This window comes from Anolis sagrei, chromosome 5, assembly GCF_037176765.1.
Source record: "Anolis sagrei isolate rAnoSag1 chromosome 5, rAnoSag1.mat, whole genome shotgun sequence".
Lineage (NCBI taxonomy): Eukaryota > Metazoa > Chordata > Lepidosauria > Squamata > Dactyloidae > Anolis > Anolis sagrei.
The window spans coordinates 25,875,635-25,894,668 of NC_090025.1; the positions used below are offsets into that span (position 1 = coordinate 25,875,635).

Below are 19,034 nucleotides of genomic sequence, written 5' to 3' on the forward strand. Positions count from 1 at the left end.
GCGTGAAATAGCATCCTTCTAGTTGTGCTCTCCTGACAACTGATATGTCTATACCAATGGTTCCCAACCTTTGATCCTCCTGGTGTTTTGGACTTCAGCTGCCACAATTCCTAACGGCTGATCAGCTGGCTGGGATTTCTGGGAGTTGAATTCCAAAACAACTGGAAAACCAGAGGTTGGGAACCACTGGTCTATGCAAAAGTAAAGCCAGTTTGGTTTAGTGGAACTTTTTCCTGGATCAGTGTTCATACCTGGCAACCACAAAATATATAAACCTGTTCTATCAACTTCTATATCTGAAGTTGATGAGGAAGAGTTGACCTTATTTTCAAACTTTATTTGCATACACCAATATATATTTATCTAAAAAACATTCTTTATATTGTAGCTTCTCATTTCAATTCACATTAAAATTCAGTCTGTCATGCATTGCCTTTGAAAAATACCTTAATAGTGTACTCTAAACCATTGATCCCGTCTTAATCTTGCAAGTTTACTGGAAGAATGTGATTTGAATATATTACAGAAGTTGATTTATGTTCTGCTGCTTATCATTTCTCATCCTTCTCTTGAAACCTTGCCTAAGCAAAAATTAAAAGGGAATCAATATTCAAGCCAATTTTTTCTCCTTTCCTAAGTTTTGTATCCGCAGTGCCTTGTATTTTGTTTGCATACTGCGTGAAAGTTGTGCTTCTGGAGATAATGGTAACTAGATTTCTTTTGAAAAATAAATTCCGTTTTAAAAATGAGATACAGTGCATGGTTTGGAAAGATTAACTGTTTACAAGAAATGTTGCCCAGGGGACACCTGACTGTATGTATTCAGTCTTTAGGCTCTTTCCACCCCCACCCCCACCCCCCCTCAAATGTGTGATGGGAAGTTGCTAACTGTGAGTGAAATGAGGTTGATCACTGTGAAAGCCATCCACTGCATGGCTATCAGCCTCCTCCCAGTAGACTCAAATCAAGGAAAAGCTTCATGAGAACCACCACTCCTCTTAACATCCCCCAGCAATAGCAAGAGTATCCCTCTGGGCAGCTAAACCAGGAAATCCCAATTGGAAGAACCCTCCAGAGGCAAACCAAGAATGAGCAACTTGGCAGTCCCTGGACAGACTCAGAAGTGGAGTGGACAGATCAAAAATAATCTGGCAAAATGGCTCTACCTAGAAGAATCCTCCACTTTGTCTGACTGTGGAGCAAAACAAACAACTCCACATCTGTATGCTTGTCCACTATGTTGTGCCTCGTGTACAGAGGAAGAATTGTTTAAAGCTACAGACAATGCAGTCGCTGTTGCCCATTTTGGGCCAATAAAATATTTAACCATCTGTGCTTCTTCTATTTTTATCAGTTTTATACGTATCTATGCAATGCTTTTGATACGAAATAAATAAAAAGTGAAATTGTATTTTTGCACTATTAAAAAGATCAGCCTCAGAGAGGGGTGAAATCCCTATGTCTTAGTAAACAACTTCCAGTTTTTTTAAGAAAAAAAACTTTAGAATAGCCCCTAGTGCAAATCCAAAAAAATACTACAAACATGCTGAAACAAGTGAATGCAAAGGCACCAACAGACAGCCAAAGCCAAAGAGTTGTATCCCGAAACCTGCACATTTTAAGACTAATCTAGAAAAGTCCTCTAATAATGCTAAGTAAGGTAAATCAGTGGTCTGTCTCTTTGTACTATCTTTCAATGCTTTAATTAGGAAACTACACTGGCACATCTTCCTCGCTACCATCAGCCCTGTAGTTATGTTCTTATATGTAGAAGGTAGTAATTGCCTTCTGGCTTTCAGACGTCAAGGCACCTGAAAGCCTTGACACCTGAAGTCCCATAAACAGAGCTTATGACTATCAGGATTTGTTTTTTCTCTGTCATGTCCTTCCAAAGTTGAATTCAGAAATCTTTAAATGGTACTGGAAAAAGCCTCCTTTGTGCCACATTCTTGTGCTTCAGTATCATAATTTACCCAACTAGAAAAAATGATATATCATAGCAGTTCAGTGATATCAACATGTGCATGGAATCTCCAATAGAGCTGGGTAAAATTCACATCTTTAACCTTGCATAGCTACTGCTAGTAAAGAAGGCAGTGAAGGGTGTGGACAAAGGATCTAAATCAGGATATGGCAGTCTTTGTTGTATAAGTGTGAACACATGGCCTGTCTTCTGAACCTGGTGAAGAGAGAAGAGAAAGAAACTGGAGGTGGGTGTCTGGTATGGTGCTTTGTGTTCATTGTTTCAGAGAGGCCATGCTGTACTACGTAAGAACAAGTGGGAAAGAAAAGAATTATACATTGCAGAACAGGGATGAGAAAGCATGCCCAGAAAAGCTGTCTGCAAAGCTGCATATCACCAGTTTCTGTTAATCTTCTGGAACTCACAGAACCGCTTCTTGTCTAGTTAATATTTCTGGTAATTAAAAAATTGAAGGAAAGGTTTGCAGACTTTAAACTCATTACTGAAATAGATGAGCTCTTGACTAATATAGCAGATTGATTGTCTTACTGCTAGAATTTAGATTTCTACCAAAACAGCCTTTCCCTCTGGCTTCAGCATTAATGACTTGTAGATTCTATTGACTTGATATACAAATCAGAGGAAATTGAAAAGATGTTTTTTATTCTCAAGACTCTGATTGTCTTTTGAAACATTGCTTTGCTTTTTATTGCCCACGTTGTAGACAAAGAGTGCTGCATGAATACATTATTTTGCAGGACATCTGGGGTGTATCTGTGCTATAGAATGAATGCATTTTGATACCACCTTAACTGCCATGGCTCAATGCAATAAAATCATGGGAGTTGCTGTTTTATAAGGTCTTTAGCCTTCTATGCCAAAGAGTGCTGATGCCTCACCAAACTACAAGTCCTAGGACGCCATAGCACTGGGCCATGGCAAGTTGGGTGGTACCAAACTATCTTAATTCTACTGTGTAGAAGCACACTAAAACCATAATTTAAGGAAGTCACCCTTTTTGGAGTGCATTTGACTGATTTGGAAGATACAATTTCCAAAGACACGCTGTTTTATCTGTTAAAGCCTGTCCAAATACCTTTTGAAACAGTACAGTGACTGCAGCACGGTGACTTCCCCATTCACTTTGCCTACTTTACATTTTATTTTCAATTCTTTTATTCCGCTCTCAACACAATCCTTCTTTCATATATAAATGGAGCAGCTATATTTACTACCAGTATGCTTTGTTTTCATGGACTAGCTCCACCAGTGGTAGAAGTTGACTACAGGACCTAGACATTCCTAGTGAGAACATATCAATCAAATCCACATATAATGAAATCCACAAAAGTTCAACTTGCAGGTGTGGAGAGCTGATTATAATCCCTTAAAATTGAATCAGAATTATATTTTATTGTTTAATGTATATCATATATTGCAGTATACATGTATTAAATGCACTTCATGTACTAAAAATATCAGTGTTTTTGTTTGTTTGTTTTTTGCTTCTTTCCACCCCACTATATTTCTACAAAGTGCACAAAACTCTAGATTCAGTATCTAGTATCTCCAGTTATAAAAACAGCAGGGAGCAGGGATGAGAAAGAGAACTTAGATTGTATCAGTGGTACTCCTGGACTAGATGGGCAATGATCTGAAGTGGTATAAAGCAAATTCATATCTTTGTCTGAAAGGCTAAATTTGGTTACGAATAGACATCTGTGACTATTAGCAGAGCCTGTCTAGGTCAAGAAAGATTTAATGAAGAAAAATTGGCTGTATCCTTCATACCTGAGGTTTATCCAAACTACAGAATTGCAGCAGTTTAATACCAGTTTAGTTGCAATGGTTCCATCCTGAAGAAGATTTGTAATTCAGTGAGATACTTCGAATTTGCAATGGTATTACCCTGAACTACAGCATTAGAGCTGTGGTGGTGCAACGGGCTAAACCGCTGAGCTGCAGAACTTGCTGTCCGAATAGTCAGCAGTTTGAATCCACGAAGTGGGGTGAGCTAACGTTATGCCCAGCTTCTGCCAACCTAGCTGTTTGAAAACATGAAAATATGAATGGATCAGTAGGTAACGGCGCTCCATGAAGTCATGCCAGCCACAAGACCTTGAAGGCGTCTATGGACAGTGCTGGCTCTTCAGCTTAGAAATGGAGATGAGCACCACCTCTCAGAGTTATACTCAACTAGACTTAATGTCAAAGGGAAACCTTTACCTTTACTTACAGCGTTGGATCTCTTTGGCATAGAATTCTAAGTTCCTCATGAAACTAAAAATCCTGAGATTTCATGGGATGGAGCCATGGAAATTATGATAGTATCAGAGGACTATATATAATGGTTGGGGGGGGGGGTGTCAGGCGCGACTTAAAAAACTGCAAGTCACTTCTGGTGTGAGAGAATTGGCCGCCTGCAAGGACATTGCCCAGGGGACGTCCAGATGTTTTGATGTTTTATCATCCTTGGGGGAGGCTTCTCTCATGTCCCCGCATAGGGAGCTGTAGCTGCCAGAGGGAGCTTGTCCATGCTTTTCCTGGATTCGAACCTCTGACTTGTCAGTCATCGGTCCTACTGACACTGAAATACACATTTGGCTTTTATCAGCTAGTAATGTTTGGGGTTGAGTTTCTTTTACTGTTGTTAGAAGTTTGGTGCCTTTGAATGTCTGGGAACAGGTAATTGCTCCCATTTGACTCAGAAATACTTGTTTGAAGACTTGCCATTTACCAAAGAATTGTTCACATACAGCTGTTTTGTTTGCTTGTTTTAAAAATAAAGAATCAGAAAGTGAATCTGTCAGATCCCATCATTCTGCTCTGGGGGAAACCCTGGAGGAATCTGAGAGATTCATGTCTACATCTCATTCTGCATCATTATTTTTAAGTGCAATTCAACTATGTCATACTCATTTGAACCAAGGAACTCTTTTGTTTTAAGGTTGTAGTGTTTTTGTATGTGTGTGAATGTTAAGTACAGTATGATTTCTGTGTCTTAAGGACAGGTATCCATGGTTTCATTATTTATGTCTTTGCTAGGCATTTTTGCATCCTCCAACTTCACTTCAGTAGTATTCATCATTCTCCACAGTTTCAAATACCAGCGTAAAGCCTGGGAATGTATCCACCACAGATACTGGGGTCATACTGTACTACTTCTTACCTCCTGGGTGTGAATCACAAACACCTTTTTGTTTGCAGGCATCTTAAACTAGTGTTCTTTGAAATGAATTACTGTAAACTTCACTCACTAAAAGGTGATTTCATTATGGTGACCAAAGGCATTCTTGACTCTTCCATTCCTCTTTGTTGTTAAATTTCTTCTTGTTTACCTGAGCTTTTTCTGTTCTTTGCATAACATTTTCTTAAGTATCTTAAATACTTTAGCTTTTGCTGGCTTACCCTACTATAAGGCTGGGGAACCGTGGACTCGCAGATGTAGCTGGACTACAACTCACACCAATCCTGGTCACTAATCATGCTTGATTTGGCTGGTGGGAGTTACGGTCTAGCAAGATCTGAAGGGCCACAGGTTTCTTATTCTTGCTGCTATGTGAAAGGGAAGTTCATTTGGGGAGGAGGAAGACAGTTTTGGACATCATGTTACTATAACTAATGCTGTTCACTAAAATCACCTAATAATTGCAAATAATTGGAAATTGTGTAACATAGGAAGGCATGGCATAATGTATGTAATAATGTTACTGTTTGTTTTTATTCTGCTCCAAATAGTTATTCTGTTATGTTATGACTGAAATACTGAGACATGTGCACATTCAATAATTTAGAAAAGAGTTTGGAAACACAGTATAGTTTGGCAATTTTAAATTCCCTTGACAAATTTGGAATTTATATTCATTGACCTAACAGCAAGACTTTGCAGTAAAAGGCCACAATCCCACAAAAGTTTCAGGTTGCCTATTGAAATGCATGCCAGTAGAAACCTGTTGCTGTGGAGGCATGTAGGGACTCCTGAAGGAGAAAATTTAAGCTTCCAAACCTCAGTGGTGCATATGAAAGCACCACATTATTTGCACACTCTTAAACTTTAGAATAAATAGGAGTTGGATCCAAACTTCATTATGCTTACCATTCGAATATTGCTTTCAGGTTGTCCATTCTGTAGGAATTACTAAAGGCGCTTAGCAATTTGGATGATTAGCCATTTTTAGCATGGAGAAGAGACATGGAACCAAGCCTCTCCTGTGGAAGGGAAGACCCAACAAGAGACTGTGGTGTTGTTACAGTGCACATGATACAGCAGTGATTCTCAACCAATGAGTCCCCAAATGCTTTGGCTTACAATTCCCTGAAATCCCAGCCACTTTGCCAGCTGTTAGAAGTCTTGGGAGCTGAAGACCAAAACATCTGGAGACCCACAGGTTGAGAACCACTGTGATACAGGATCCCGATTGTACAGGCCTTGAGGTTGTACTGAACGCTCTCACACAATTTTACATACACAACAACAACAGCAGCAATAACAACAACTAATTATTCAGGAAATAATTAGTTCAGAGTATAAATTCACAAGCTTATATATTTTGTTTAAAATTACATTAAAATATAGTTATAACCTGTTCTTCCTATTTAACTGTGGTTGGTTAGAGTCATTCTTGGTCAAGAAATGACATGTTTGTGTTTTTTGTTTAACACTACAATGGGTTTCATTAAAAAAAAAGAAATAATGGCACTAGAAATATAAAAATATATGCAACACAATCAGGCCCTGAGCTCTTTTCTGGACTACAGGGCCCAGTAATTTGCACCATTTCCCCCACTCTTGACTGGAACTATGTTCTTCAATATATTTTGGTTGGCAGAAAGAAGGCACATGATGTCCCAGTCTTCTGATGACTCAAGTAGGCCCTTAACCAGTAATTCATATTGGTCCTACAGATTCCCTTAAGTATGAGTAGTCATTTGTTGATCACAACTCACTTCTGCAAACTACAATTTCCAAAATGTTTGGGGGGGGGGGGGACTATCCCCAAAATGGCTGAAAAACGAACACAGTTTTATTGTGTGTACAATCTGAGAGCCATTTTTTTCCTAATGGGTAGACCACATGTGGATTTCTTTCCCACAATAGGTCTGAATTCTAACCAGATATCAGAAGAACAAGGAGGTGGAATAATTTTTACTTTTTGGCTTCAATTGCCTGCAGACTTTTTTTTTTACTGATATTGAACAATGACTAAGAATACAGGGATTAAGATGACACTTCAAAGAAAAATGCTAACTTGAATTCATCTCTTTCTTTGTGTGTCTCTGTGTGTCTGTGTTTAGATACCCTACAGTCTCAGCTCATCAATATGGGAGTTATCCCAACGTTAGTGAAATTGTTGGGCATTCATTGCCAAAATTCAGCTTTGACAGAAATGTGCCTTGTTGCATTCGGAAACTTAGCAGAACTTGGTAAGTCTTCCAAACATTTTTCTCTTTATTTATCAAATGTACATTGCTCTTCTTTACTGTCACGGAAAAAAATCAAAATAGGGGGAAAATACTGGAATTACCTCCACCTACCTATTTGCCTTTCTAACTTCTCCTTTTTGTCCTCAAAGTGTCTTATTAAGGGCCTTTTGGACTGGGATATTCTGGGAGCTCAATCCAAAAAGTAATACTTCCAACCCCAAAAAGTAATACTTCCAACCTACATGATACCTACATGGTACCATGGAAAGACATGAGAAAATATCTCAGTCATGCGAGCAGCCATCACTCTTGGTAGATCAGCTTTCACAGCTTGTTCATCATTTGGCATAGAAGCTAAGTCTGAGCAAATGAGAAATGGGAGAACAACAAATAAAATTATATTGGAACAATATAATATGGACTTTCCTCTGAGTACAACCAGGCAACTATTGACTCATCAGTTCCTCATTAATCTTGCTAGTGCCACTGTACCTTGCCTGCAAAAAGACCCTACTTGGTTTACAAACAAAATGCAAATAAGTCATACTTTCCCACTGCTTCTACTTATTCTGCTGATTTCTTCTTGCCCTGTTGGCTTGTAAGCACCCCCCCCCCCCAAAATCTGGTACAAATATCTATAGATATTGGTTTAATTGGTATATTTTACTTACATCATAACCCACTTTGAGTGTCATTTGGGAGAAGGGTGGAATATAAATAAAATAAAGCCATATTGGGGAGAGAATGAAAGCTGTCCATTACCAGAGGTTCATCACTATGGTGAAGAATCACGAAAAACTATTGTATCTGCATAAATGTGTAAGTGCTGTCATGTGGAAACTCCCTAGTGTTTTTCCATGCTAGCAGCAGACTCCTCCAAGAACTGTACTTTATGGTATTCTCTAAAACTGAAGCCGAGAGAGAAAAGTTATAGCTATAAATCTACAAAAGCACTGAATAATAAATAGAAGGTGAATTTCATGTAAGCATCAGGGATGAGAAACAGGCTTGATTCATAGCCCAGACTCCCACGACTTTTTGTTGTTCATCTGTACCTAAATGATACAAATGACAGGAAAATGATAGCATAATTAAAGTAGATAGATATCACTGCAACTGTAACCAGGTTAGGTTTGCTTTTATCTTTCCCTACTGCTTAGAACTGCTGTCAGAACACCTGCATGCTGATCTCTTCCTTCAAAAATGATTCCAGTGTTTATGGAGTATTGGCTGAACTTTTAGGGAGCTATCCAGTGACCCAAAAGAGGGACATCACCAATAGGATCCACAAGCTCCCACTGCCTGCTTCAAGATCCATCTGATGAATAATAATAATAATAATAATAATAATAATAATACTTTATTTATACCCCGCCACCATCTCCGCAAGGGGACTCGGGGCGGCTTACATGAGGCCAAGCCCAAACAACACATCAGTAAAAACAAAACAGCAAGCAAATAAAACAGTACAATTAATATAACTCACATATAAACAATAACACATATCATTTAAAACCTTATGGCTGGGCCAGATGTAATAAATTAAAAATTTTAAAATAAACACTGGGCGTGAACAGAGGTAGGATGTATCTAAGCAGGAGGGTTTTAAAAGATAATGTAGGGAGACCAACCCAACGGGTAGTAAAGTGCTTCTGAGGGCAATTGCAGAGAATTAATCAGAGCAGGGCATTGTTTCCTTATTCAGGGAAGGCACACTGGAACAGCCATATTTTCAGGCTCCTCCTAAAGACTGCCAATGTGGAAACTTGTCTGATGAAGATGAGGGGATTGTTATTCCAGGGCCTGGGGAAGTAGATAGGTTTTTCAATGAGGGAAATGAGGGGAGTTTAGATCCTGTCTGCAAGAATGGGCTTGAAAGTGAAGCTGCCTCTGAGTCCAGCAGACAGTGAGATGCACTGGATGGCAAATACCTTTCATAGCAACCCCAGATAAGGATAAAGAGTTGGATGGGCAAGAAAGTTTACTGGAAAACACACCTGCACCAGCAGGCTTCATCTTAGATAAGAAGCAATCAAATTAAGAAAATCACAGATTCCATGAGAAACAGCAGTGTGAGAAATCTCACAGGCAAGGCAGCCAAGGTCACAGACCTTCATGTCCTGTGGACCTCAAATCAGAGAGTTGTTTCATTGAGAATTCAGATCAGATGCTAAGCAGTGGGGATCTCAAGCCTTGTTTCCAGTTTATGTTTTGAGTCTCAGATCTTGGGAGTTTTGATTCATGTTTTAAGAAGTCTCTATAGTCTTGCTTTTGGATTCATGTTCATGTTTTGATTCTTGTTTTCCTGGATTTATGCTCATATTTGAGTCTGGTTTTCCTGTACCTTGTTTTATGGAATTTGGACTGTTTGGATTATTACCTTTTGAGTGTTTTTTTCCTGTTGCCAGTTTGGTTTGGCTTATTACTTGTTGACTATTTTTCCCATTACCTATTGGATGTTGCCTTTCTTATTTCTTACAGTGATTTTTCTTTTTCTTTTTTTTCTTTTCTCAATAAACTACTTTACTACTACTTTTGGATTCCTGGCTGGTGTTGAGTGCAAGGTGAATCCTGGCTGGGGTGTAACACGACCCTTCAGTAACATCTCCAGCTCACATCAGCCATGAGCCTTAATCAGGGATTGTGGAGATTGTGGTTCAGCGGAGGTTGTTAAGCCCCCACTCCTGCTATAAAGCATCATGTCCACAGATGATTTTACATAAATCGTGACAGTTAATATCAATAAAACTGATAACCCAATAATAAATATAATGGAAACATTTCCTTCCTTTGCTGAATTATGGATATCCTTTCCTATGCCATCCTCATGTTTTGTCTAGGCCAGAGGTAGGAGCCATGTATCCCTCTGGCTGTTGTGTCAATGCACCACTCAGCATTCCTCACTGTTTAGTGTGTAGGCTGGGGCAACTGGGAATTGCAGCCCAAAACTGAATCCTTGGTCTAGAACAGGGGTCCTCAAAATTTTTAAACAGAGGGCCAGATGACAGTCCCTCAAACTGTTAGAGGGACAGACAATAATTTGAAAAAAAAAACTTGAATGCACACTGCACATATCTTATTTGTAGTGCAAAAACAATTAAAAATACAATAATTAAAATGAAGAGCAATTTTAACAACTATAAATTTATTAGTAGTATGGGAAGTGTGGGGCTGCTTTTGGCTGATGAGATAGGATTGTTGTTGTGTGCTTTCAAGTCATTTCAGATTTAGGTTGATCCTGAGCAAGGGCTGGGTAAATGACCTTGGAGGGCCATATCCGGCCCTCGGGCCTTAGTTTGAGGACCCCTGGTCTAGAACGTTAAATATTTGAAATTAATTCTTTACACCAGCATGTTTATTGATGCACTTTCCAGTTAAAATGTGATAGGTCAATAAACTTAAGAGGCAAAACAGTTGAATTCAAGGTATCCCGAAAGACCACTGAATCTAAGCACTTGAATATGTCTGTTTTGCAACACCAGAACAAATTCTACCAGCATGTAGCCATGTAAATGTCAAAGCGCTGGGCCTGACCTTTAATCTCTTCAATCAAAACCCTGGTGCACTCGGTCTGTAATTTTTCTTGTTTGCCTGATGGGAGCTGAAGGCTTAATTTATGTTAGTAATTCCGCTGTTGCTATGGATACATTCACATTCCTCTGGTGCAAATTTTTAACAGCGATGAGCATAATTAATAATTCAGGTCAGCCTATTTATCTTAAAAGTCCAAGATGTTTTTCTTTTCATTTAGTGACAGGCTTAAGTACTGGAGTGTATTGTTCCTGTCTGTGAAGACTGTTTAGCTCTATTAATCACTGCTCCAAGTCACCTCCTAATAAACTGAAGGGAAAACAGTCCTGCCATTTGAGTCTGTTTTTCCGTGCACTTAGCTCTCTCCTGTTTTAATTTTACAGAATCAAGCAAAGAGCAGTTCGCCTACACAAATATCGCCGAAGAGCTGGTGAAATTGTTCAAAAAACAGATAGAACATGACAAGAAAGAGATGATTTTTGAAGTTCTGGCTCCTTTGGCAGAAAATGGTGAGCTCCTGGTGATGCTTTTGTGACAGGAAGTAGGATGTGTGACAGAAAGATAAACCAGAGCTTCTCATAATGAGGTTGCCTGTGTGGGAACTATGATTTAGCCCATCTTTGTTCAGCAAGTGTGTAGTGTATACATACCCAACTCAAGGGTCAAATGTCCCCTCTCTGGGACTTCCATTTACAGTTCAGGGGGCAAAGTGGTGGCATTTGGAGCAGCAGTTTATAAAGGATATTTGTCATCTCTAAACACATATGAAAATACCAGCTCTCTTTACTATGTTCGTCCTGTGTTTGCTCCAGTCGGGATGTTTGCTGGGACCCAGATGGCCACAGAATGGACTGCCTGCCATTTTGACCTCACTGACTGCATGAGTTCAAGCCCAAGTGTAAAAATTTAAATCCAATTTTATTATAAGACTTGCTTAGGTATCTGGTGATGCCCAGGTTAGGTCTTTTGTAATGCTGTTTATTAGAAATAGTCATTGTTTGTTTTTGATTTTATGATGGTTCCACTGGAAAATTCATAAGGATGTAGGTGAATGACAACTCCCTATGTCAATTCCCCCCCCCCCCAAAAAAAACCCTTACCAGAATTTAAAGTTGGTTATGATGGGTATGTATGCCAAGTTTGGTCCAGATCCATTGTCGGTTGAGTTCACAGTGCTTTCTGGATTTGGGAGCCATCTTGGAAAATACATACAGACATACATATTTTCTCTTTTATTATATACAGAGATAGGTAATGAAAAGATTAATCACTTTCTGGGCATGGTGGAAATGGTGTGAACACATTAAAATGCCACAAGTCCTATTTGGGCATTCCAAAACCTGACGGTTCTGGTCCAGCTTACCTGTCTGAATGTACCTCTCTCTATGAACCACCGTGGAGTTTAAGATCATCTGGGAGGCCCTGTTCTTGGTCCCGCCTCCCTCACAGGCGTGATTCGTGGAGATGAGAGACAGGACCTTCTCAGTGGTTGCCCTCAGCTGTGGAACTCCCTCCCCAGGGATATTAGATCAACCCTCTCCCTCCTGACCTTCCGCAAGAGAGTGAAAACCTGGCTTTGTGACCAAGACTTTAGAGAACTTGTGCAATAGATAGACTTAGAACAATGTGAAATAACCATTGGAACGGTCCAGATTACACTCGTGGATTATATGTTTAACGCTGAATGTATTGTTTTAAATGTACTTTTAAATTCTATTTTAATATTTATTTAAATGTACGTTGTATTTTAAGGCATCAAATCATCTGTATGTAAAGCCGCCTTGCGTCCCCTCCAGGATGAGAAAGGCGGGGTAGAAATGTCATAAATAATAAATAATGTCTGGGGAGTGAAAGTGCTACGGCTCTTTTGATATTTATATTTATGAGCCAATTATATTCTTGGTTTTTTTTAATCCAGATATTATTAAACTGCAGTTGGTTGAAGCAGGCCTCGTTGAGTGTCTACTTGAGATAGTCCAAAAGACTGTAGATAGTGACAAAGAAGATGACATAGCGGAGCTTAAAACTGCTTCTGATCTTATGGTTTTGCTACTGCTAGGAGGTGAGTCTCGAGGTGGAATCATCCTATTGTATATAATAACATTATCATACTACCATTATTCCATCAGATCCATTATTTGTTTAAGTTTGGAGTTGTTGTGGATTTCGATGTCATCTGTACTCCTTCCCACCTGCTGCTAAGGAGGCTGTTCAGGTCCTGAACTGGTGCTTGGCAACTGTGATGGTCTGGATGAGGGCGAACAAATTGAAATTGAATTCAGACAAGACAGAGGTACTCCTGGTCAGTCGAAAGGGTTACTGCCTGTACTGGACAGGGTTACACTTCCCCTGAAGACACAGTTTCACAGTTTGGGAGTTCTCCTGGATTCATTGCTGAGCCTGGAGCCCCACTTCTTGGTGGTGGCTGGGGAGGGGGGGGGTCTTTTGCACAATTAAAACTTGTGTACCTTGGGAAGTCAGATTTGGCCATGGTAGTCCACACTCTGGTTACATCCCAAATAGAATACTGCAACACACTCTACGTGGGGTTGCTTTTGAAGACTGTTTGGAAGCTTCAAGTGATCCAACGAGCAGCAGACCCATTTCTCACCAGAGCAGCGTACAACTTCCCTGTTGTGTCAGCTCCACTGGCTGTCAGTCTGCTACTGAGCACAATTCAAAATGCTGGCTTTAGCCTATAAAGCTCTAAACAGTTCAGGCCTTCTATGAACCATCTCGAAAGTGAACCATCTTCTGGAGAGGGCCTGCTCTCAGTCCCACCTCCTTCACAGGTACGATTGGTGGGGACGAGAGACAGGGCCTTCTCAGTGGTGAACCTCAGCTTTGGAACTTCTTCCTCAGCGAAATCAGATTAGCACCCTCCGTCCTGACCTTCAGAAACAAATTTAAAACATGGCTGTGGGACCAAGCCTTTGGAGAATAATGCAATACAATAAGTGAAGATGGAATATATGCAATCATGACTACAATTTTGGATTGAGTGGGGGGTTTTTTTTAGATGGTTTTGATGTTTATATGCTTTTTAATTTTAAGTTTTGAATGTTTATGTCTGTTTTATGTGGCATTGAATTATTGCCTATTATAAGGCCACTCTGGGGTGAGAAGGGCAGAGTATAAATATAGTAAATAAATAAATTGGTGTGTATCTTCAAGTCATTTCCAGATTGTGGCAGCCCTAAGGCAACCTATCATGGGATTTTCTTGGCATGAATTATTCAGAGAATTATTTAGAATTATTCAGCCTTCCTCTGAGGCTGAAAGCGTGCGACTTGCCCAAGGACCCCCAGCTACTTTGCATGGATGAGCATGGATTTGAACCGTGATCTCCATGGTCATAACCCAAACTGATGACTTTGAGTTTACATCCTCCCTTTTTTCCTAAAATGAGTTCTCAAGGCAACCGAACAGCAGAATACAAATAGAATGTAAAAGTCCTGATTAAATCCCTGAGATTTATAAAATGAAAACAAATCCCTGGAAAATACATTTAATAAAACACATCAATAAGGAGGAACATTAACCTACTGAGCAGCAAATGAATTCTGACACCTGTTTCAATAAAAAAGTCTTACTGGTGTTGCTAGTTATTACATCTCAGACTGTGGCTTAAATTGTCTCAAGTCTAGGTTGCAGAAACGTGGCGAAATCCACTTAATGTTTTCATCTAGAGTTCCTTTATGAAGGCACATGAATAGATGGTGTTAGATGGCCAATCCTGCTTGTTTTATTTAGAGGTTGGATACTTTGATGTGATATTAGCCCAATGAGTATCATATAGCCATAATAGACACGGGAGAGGGAATAGTTTATGGCCACGTACTTTGCTAAAATTTGAAATGTTGGAGGAATACCAACAGCAGTGGAGATGAGCTGTGAAAAAGATGGATCAAGAGTTTGGCCTGTTATAAATCAGGTTCATATGTCTTCTCGTTTTGTCTGAACGTGCTTCTGTGCCTTTCCCTCCTTTTCCAGATGAATCAATGCAAAAATTATTTGAAGGTGGAAAAGGCAGTGTGTTCCAAAGGGTGCTTTTATGGATCCCATCCAATAGTCATCAGCTACAGCTTGCAGGAGCCCTGGCAATTGCAAATTTCGCTCGGAACGGTGAGAATCATTGAGGTTAACGTTTCAGCAGATTGCTGACACTAAAGCTAAATAGTAGTTGTGGCACGACCGTGTTATTTATGTTTACCGTGCCTTTAAGACTAAGAGTTATAAACAGTACAACACAGGAGCTGACTTCTGGGGTGATTTTTGAGAAATAAATTTTGGAATTAAAATACAGACACGTTGTTAAATGTCAAGACTTTTCAAATAAATGTTGTGAGGCGGAGCGGTGGTTTCCCTGTGGTGCAGTGAAAGGGAAAGGAGTGGGTGAAACTCCATTTCATGTGGAAATTTTGGTTTTAGAACATTCTCTCTTAAATGTACCTTAAGGCCTAAAGAGCAATGGGAAGATTTTCACCATGGGAAAGTAGTTTTTAAAAGCAATATATGGTGTGGGCGTAGCCTTTTTTTGTCTGGATGTATTGCAAGGCATTCATTTTATATTTGACATTTGTAGAAGCTTACATACTTTTCAATTATATGCTTGTTATTTGGAAATGTTGGCCATTGTGGATTACACATGCCTTTATTTTAGGAAAAGGACTTGAAACTTCAGAAGACAATATGCATTATCTGTTTATTTTATTTATCGTGTCAGAAGCAAGTTGAGGGTACAGTTATAATGCATTTCAAAACACAAAGTTAAGAACTTGGCATTATACTAAATGTCATTTGCCCAGAATCTGGCCACTTGGAGTGCCTCTTGGTGTCGCTGTAAGAAGGTCTTCCATTGTGCATGTGGCAGGGTTCAGACTGCATTGTAGTAGGTAGCCTGTGGTTTGCTCTTCTCCACACTCGCATGTCGTGGACTCCACTTTGTAGCCTCATTTCTTAAGATTGGCTCTGCATCTTAAGGCACCAGAGAACAATCAGTTCAGCACCTTTCAAGTCGCCCAGTCTTCTGTGTGCCCAGAGGAGAGTCTGTCATCCGATATCAGCCATGGATTGAGGTTCTTTATTTTAGTCTGCCACTTTTGGACTCTTGCTTGCTGAGGTATTCCTACAAATATCTCTGTAGATCTTAGACAGCTATTTCTTGATTTAAGGCATTGGCATGCTGGCTGATATCCAAACAGAGGATGGGCCAGAGATGTCACTGCCTTGGTCCTTTCATTTTTGGCTGCTTAGTTATGAGATGCATTGTGTTGTCTATTGTTGTATCAATATTGTATATTATACTTTTATGGTTTTAAATTGTATATCGTTGATTGTTTTTTATCCTTGTTGTAAACCGCGTTGAGTCGCCTGTTGGGCTGAGAAACTGTGGTATACAAGTAAAGTAAATAAATAAATAATAATAATACTTCTGGATGGATGCCAGGTGGTGCAATACCAGCTGAACAGTATAATTTCGCCAGTGGTGTGGGGTGTAGACATCCTGTGATAATGCGGCATGTCTCATTAAGAGCCACATCCAGTTTTAACCTGGTGAGATGTGTTCCACACTGGACATGTGTATTCAGCAGCAAAGTAGCAAACCACAAGGGCAGATGTCTTGGCATTATACTAAATGTCCTTTGACCAGTAGTTGACCACTTGGAGTGCCTCTGGTGTTGCTATAAGAAGGCCCTCCGTTGTGCATTTGGCAGGGCTCAGACTGCATTGTAATAGGTGGTCTGTGGTTTGCTCTTCTCCATACTCGCATGTCATGGACTCCACTTTGTGGCCCCATTTCTTAAGATTGGCTCCTTTCATTATTGGCTGCTACCTCCCGGCGGATGACAGGTGGTGCAATACTGGCTAAACAATAATATTTCTTCAATGGTGTAGGTCATCGACATCCTGTGATAATGTGGCATGTCTCATTAAGAGACACATCCACTGTTTTAACATGGTTAGATATGTTCCACACTGGGCATGTGTACTCAGCAGCCCAGTAGCAAAGCAAAAGGGCAGATGTCTTCACTATATCTGCTTGTGATCCCTGAGTTGTGCCAACTTTCATATGGTATTATTTCTTGCACCCACTTTTTGCTTGATAGTCAAGCAGTGCTTCTTGTAAGTCAGAGCACTGTCCAGGGTAAGCCCCAGGTATTTTAGTGTGCTGCAAAGATCCAGTGGGATTCCTTCCCAGGTAATCTTCAGAGCTCAAGAAAAGCACATGTCTGCATTTTAGTCGGATTAGGAAGCAGCTGGTTTTCCCTGTAATAGGCAGTAAGAGCATCTATAGCTTCGGGGAGCTTCTTTTAAGCCATTTCAAAGCTCCTTGCAGCATGCATTATCTGTTGAAAAACTACAACAATTACTGTTTTATATGAATACGAACATATATATTTAGATATATTATATATATATATATATATATATATATCTGCCAGCCTCAATCAGATTTGGGTGATTGGGGCATATCATCAGCTCATTTTGCTCTATATGAATATCAGATAACTATATCCTATATTCTTCCTTCCTCTTTTAAGGGATGTTTATAAATTGTCATGAATCCCAAGGTAGGTGCATGGTAAAGCTTTATGATCTTGTATTTTAAATGATTAATTGATGTTGCAGAAGAGCTATTGGTGATTTAAATGTCCCAATTTCTTAACAACTGAAATAAAGGGGGGCATGTATGCTTTAACATAGAGAAAGTATTTTATTCTTCTCATGCTATATTGATCTTCTGCAGATGGGAACTGCATCCATATGGTAGATAATGGAATTGTTCAAAAACTTATGGACTTACTGGATAGACATGTGGAGGATGGGAATGTCACGGTGCAACACGCAGCATTGAGCGCCCTCCGAAACCTTGCTATCCCCGGTAAGCAATTAAGTGTGTTATTAAACATCGAAAAATGACTGTTGCAGTACAAGTATGAGAGAAGAAAGATCTGTGAATGTTTGTTTCTAAATCAGTGAATACCTCGATTCCTTAGTGCAGAACCATGAAAATTAAAATGGAATAATAATGCTATAATTCTTTAGTGCGAATGGGGCTTTGAAGAAAATTGCTGGAGTTCATTCAATTCAAGTTTTATTTTCTATTTTCAGCTGCTATAAAGGACCATTTAGGTGCAAGTAAAATATTTGCTTTCTAGGACCCATTTGCATAGTGACTAGGGAACATAAGTTAAGGACACCAGAAAATAGTTTACCCAAATTAATTTCTCTCCTTCTGCAATTCATTTACTCATTTCCCCAAAATACTGAGAAGAACCATAAGTGTAATAATATTAAAATTTCATTAGTGAGCGGGGAATACAGATTAGTAGATCCTTTTTAAAAACAAAATAAAACATACTCTTCGAAGCTAGGGAGTCTCTGTCAGAACAAGAAACATCTTGTTAGCCCCCATTCTAAATGCCAGCTAACTTCTCACTTTTAATTAAAATGCACTATGGAGAAGCAAAGTCTGCCTCCTGCTTCGCACGTGGGATGGAGAACCTCATAGGCTGAAACAGGCACGGTTGTCATTTACAGTAGAAGAGAGCTTTGGGAGATCGGACAAAAATGCATGTTCTTTGCAGGTGTTTGCAAGGTGACTTGTTTGTCATGAATGTAATTGCGGCATACAGAGAGTAATCTGCATTCAGGTCCACGAAACAGAACTCTTTTGTTGCTTAACTGTGTTTAGAGCGCACATTCATTTGCACAGGGCTGGTTGTGACATTCAAGAGGAATCATAGTGCTATCGTGGCATAGTTTGGAAAGGCCAATTAGGTGGCAATTAGAGCTAAATTCAGAGAGAAGGTTAAGAGAGGTAGCGGTGATGCCATAGTCTCTGTTGGCCCAAAAAGTCTCACACTTTCATTGCTGCTAGCCCTGGATCCATGATGTGGCTTCATGAGAGGTGTATGTCTGGTTCTGATGGGAGAAAAGAGGCAGGAAAAGATTTGAAAAAGTCTCACATCTTCTTTATTCATATAGGCTTTTCCGATTATACAAATATAGCATTATAATTACACTTTAACTGCAGTGGTTCCATCATTTGGAATTTTGAGATTTCAGTTAAGGAACAGTGGGTTATTTTTATTTCTTAGATATAGTGCAG

The 19,034-nt window shown here is 39.6% G+C and overlaps 1 protein-coding gene across 5 annotated transcripts in view; it reads left to right on the forward strand.

Moving 5' to 3' along the window:
• RAP1GDS1 (Rap1 GTPase-GDP dissociation stimulator 1) overlaps positions 1-19,034 on the forward strand; it is a 119,449-nt gene that overhangs the window by 85,033 nt on the left and 15,382 nt on the right. For all 5 annotated transcript variants that reach the window (XM_060779203.2, XM_060779204.2, XM_060779205.2 and 2 more), the window contains 5 exons: positions 7,259-7,387; positions 11,302-11,427; positions 12,837-12,980; positions 14,912-15,043; positions 17,670-17,804. In XM_060779203.2, the coding sequence (XP_060635186.1) occupies positions 7,259-7,387; positions 11,302-11,427; positions 12,837-12,980; positions 14,912-15,043; positions 17,670-17,804 (666 nt within the window). The remainder of the gene's footprint in view (positions 1-7,258; positions 7,388-11,301; positions 11,428-12,836; positions 12,981-14,911; positions 15,044-17,669; positions 17,805-19,034) is intronic.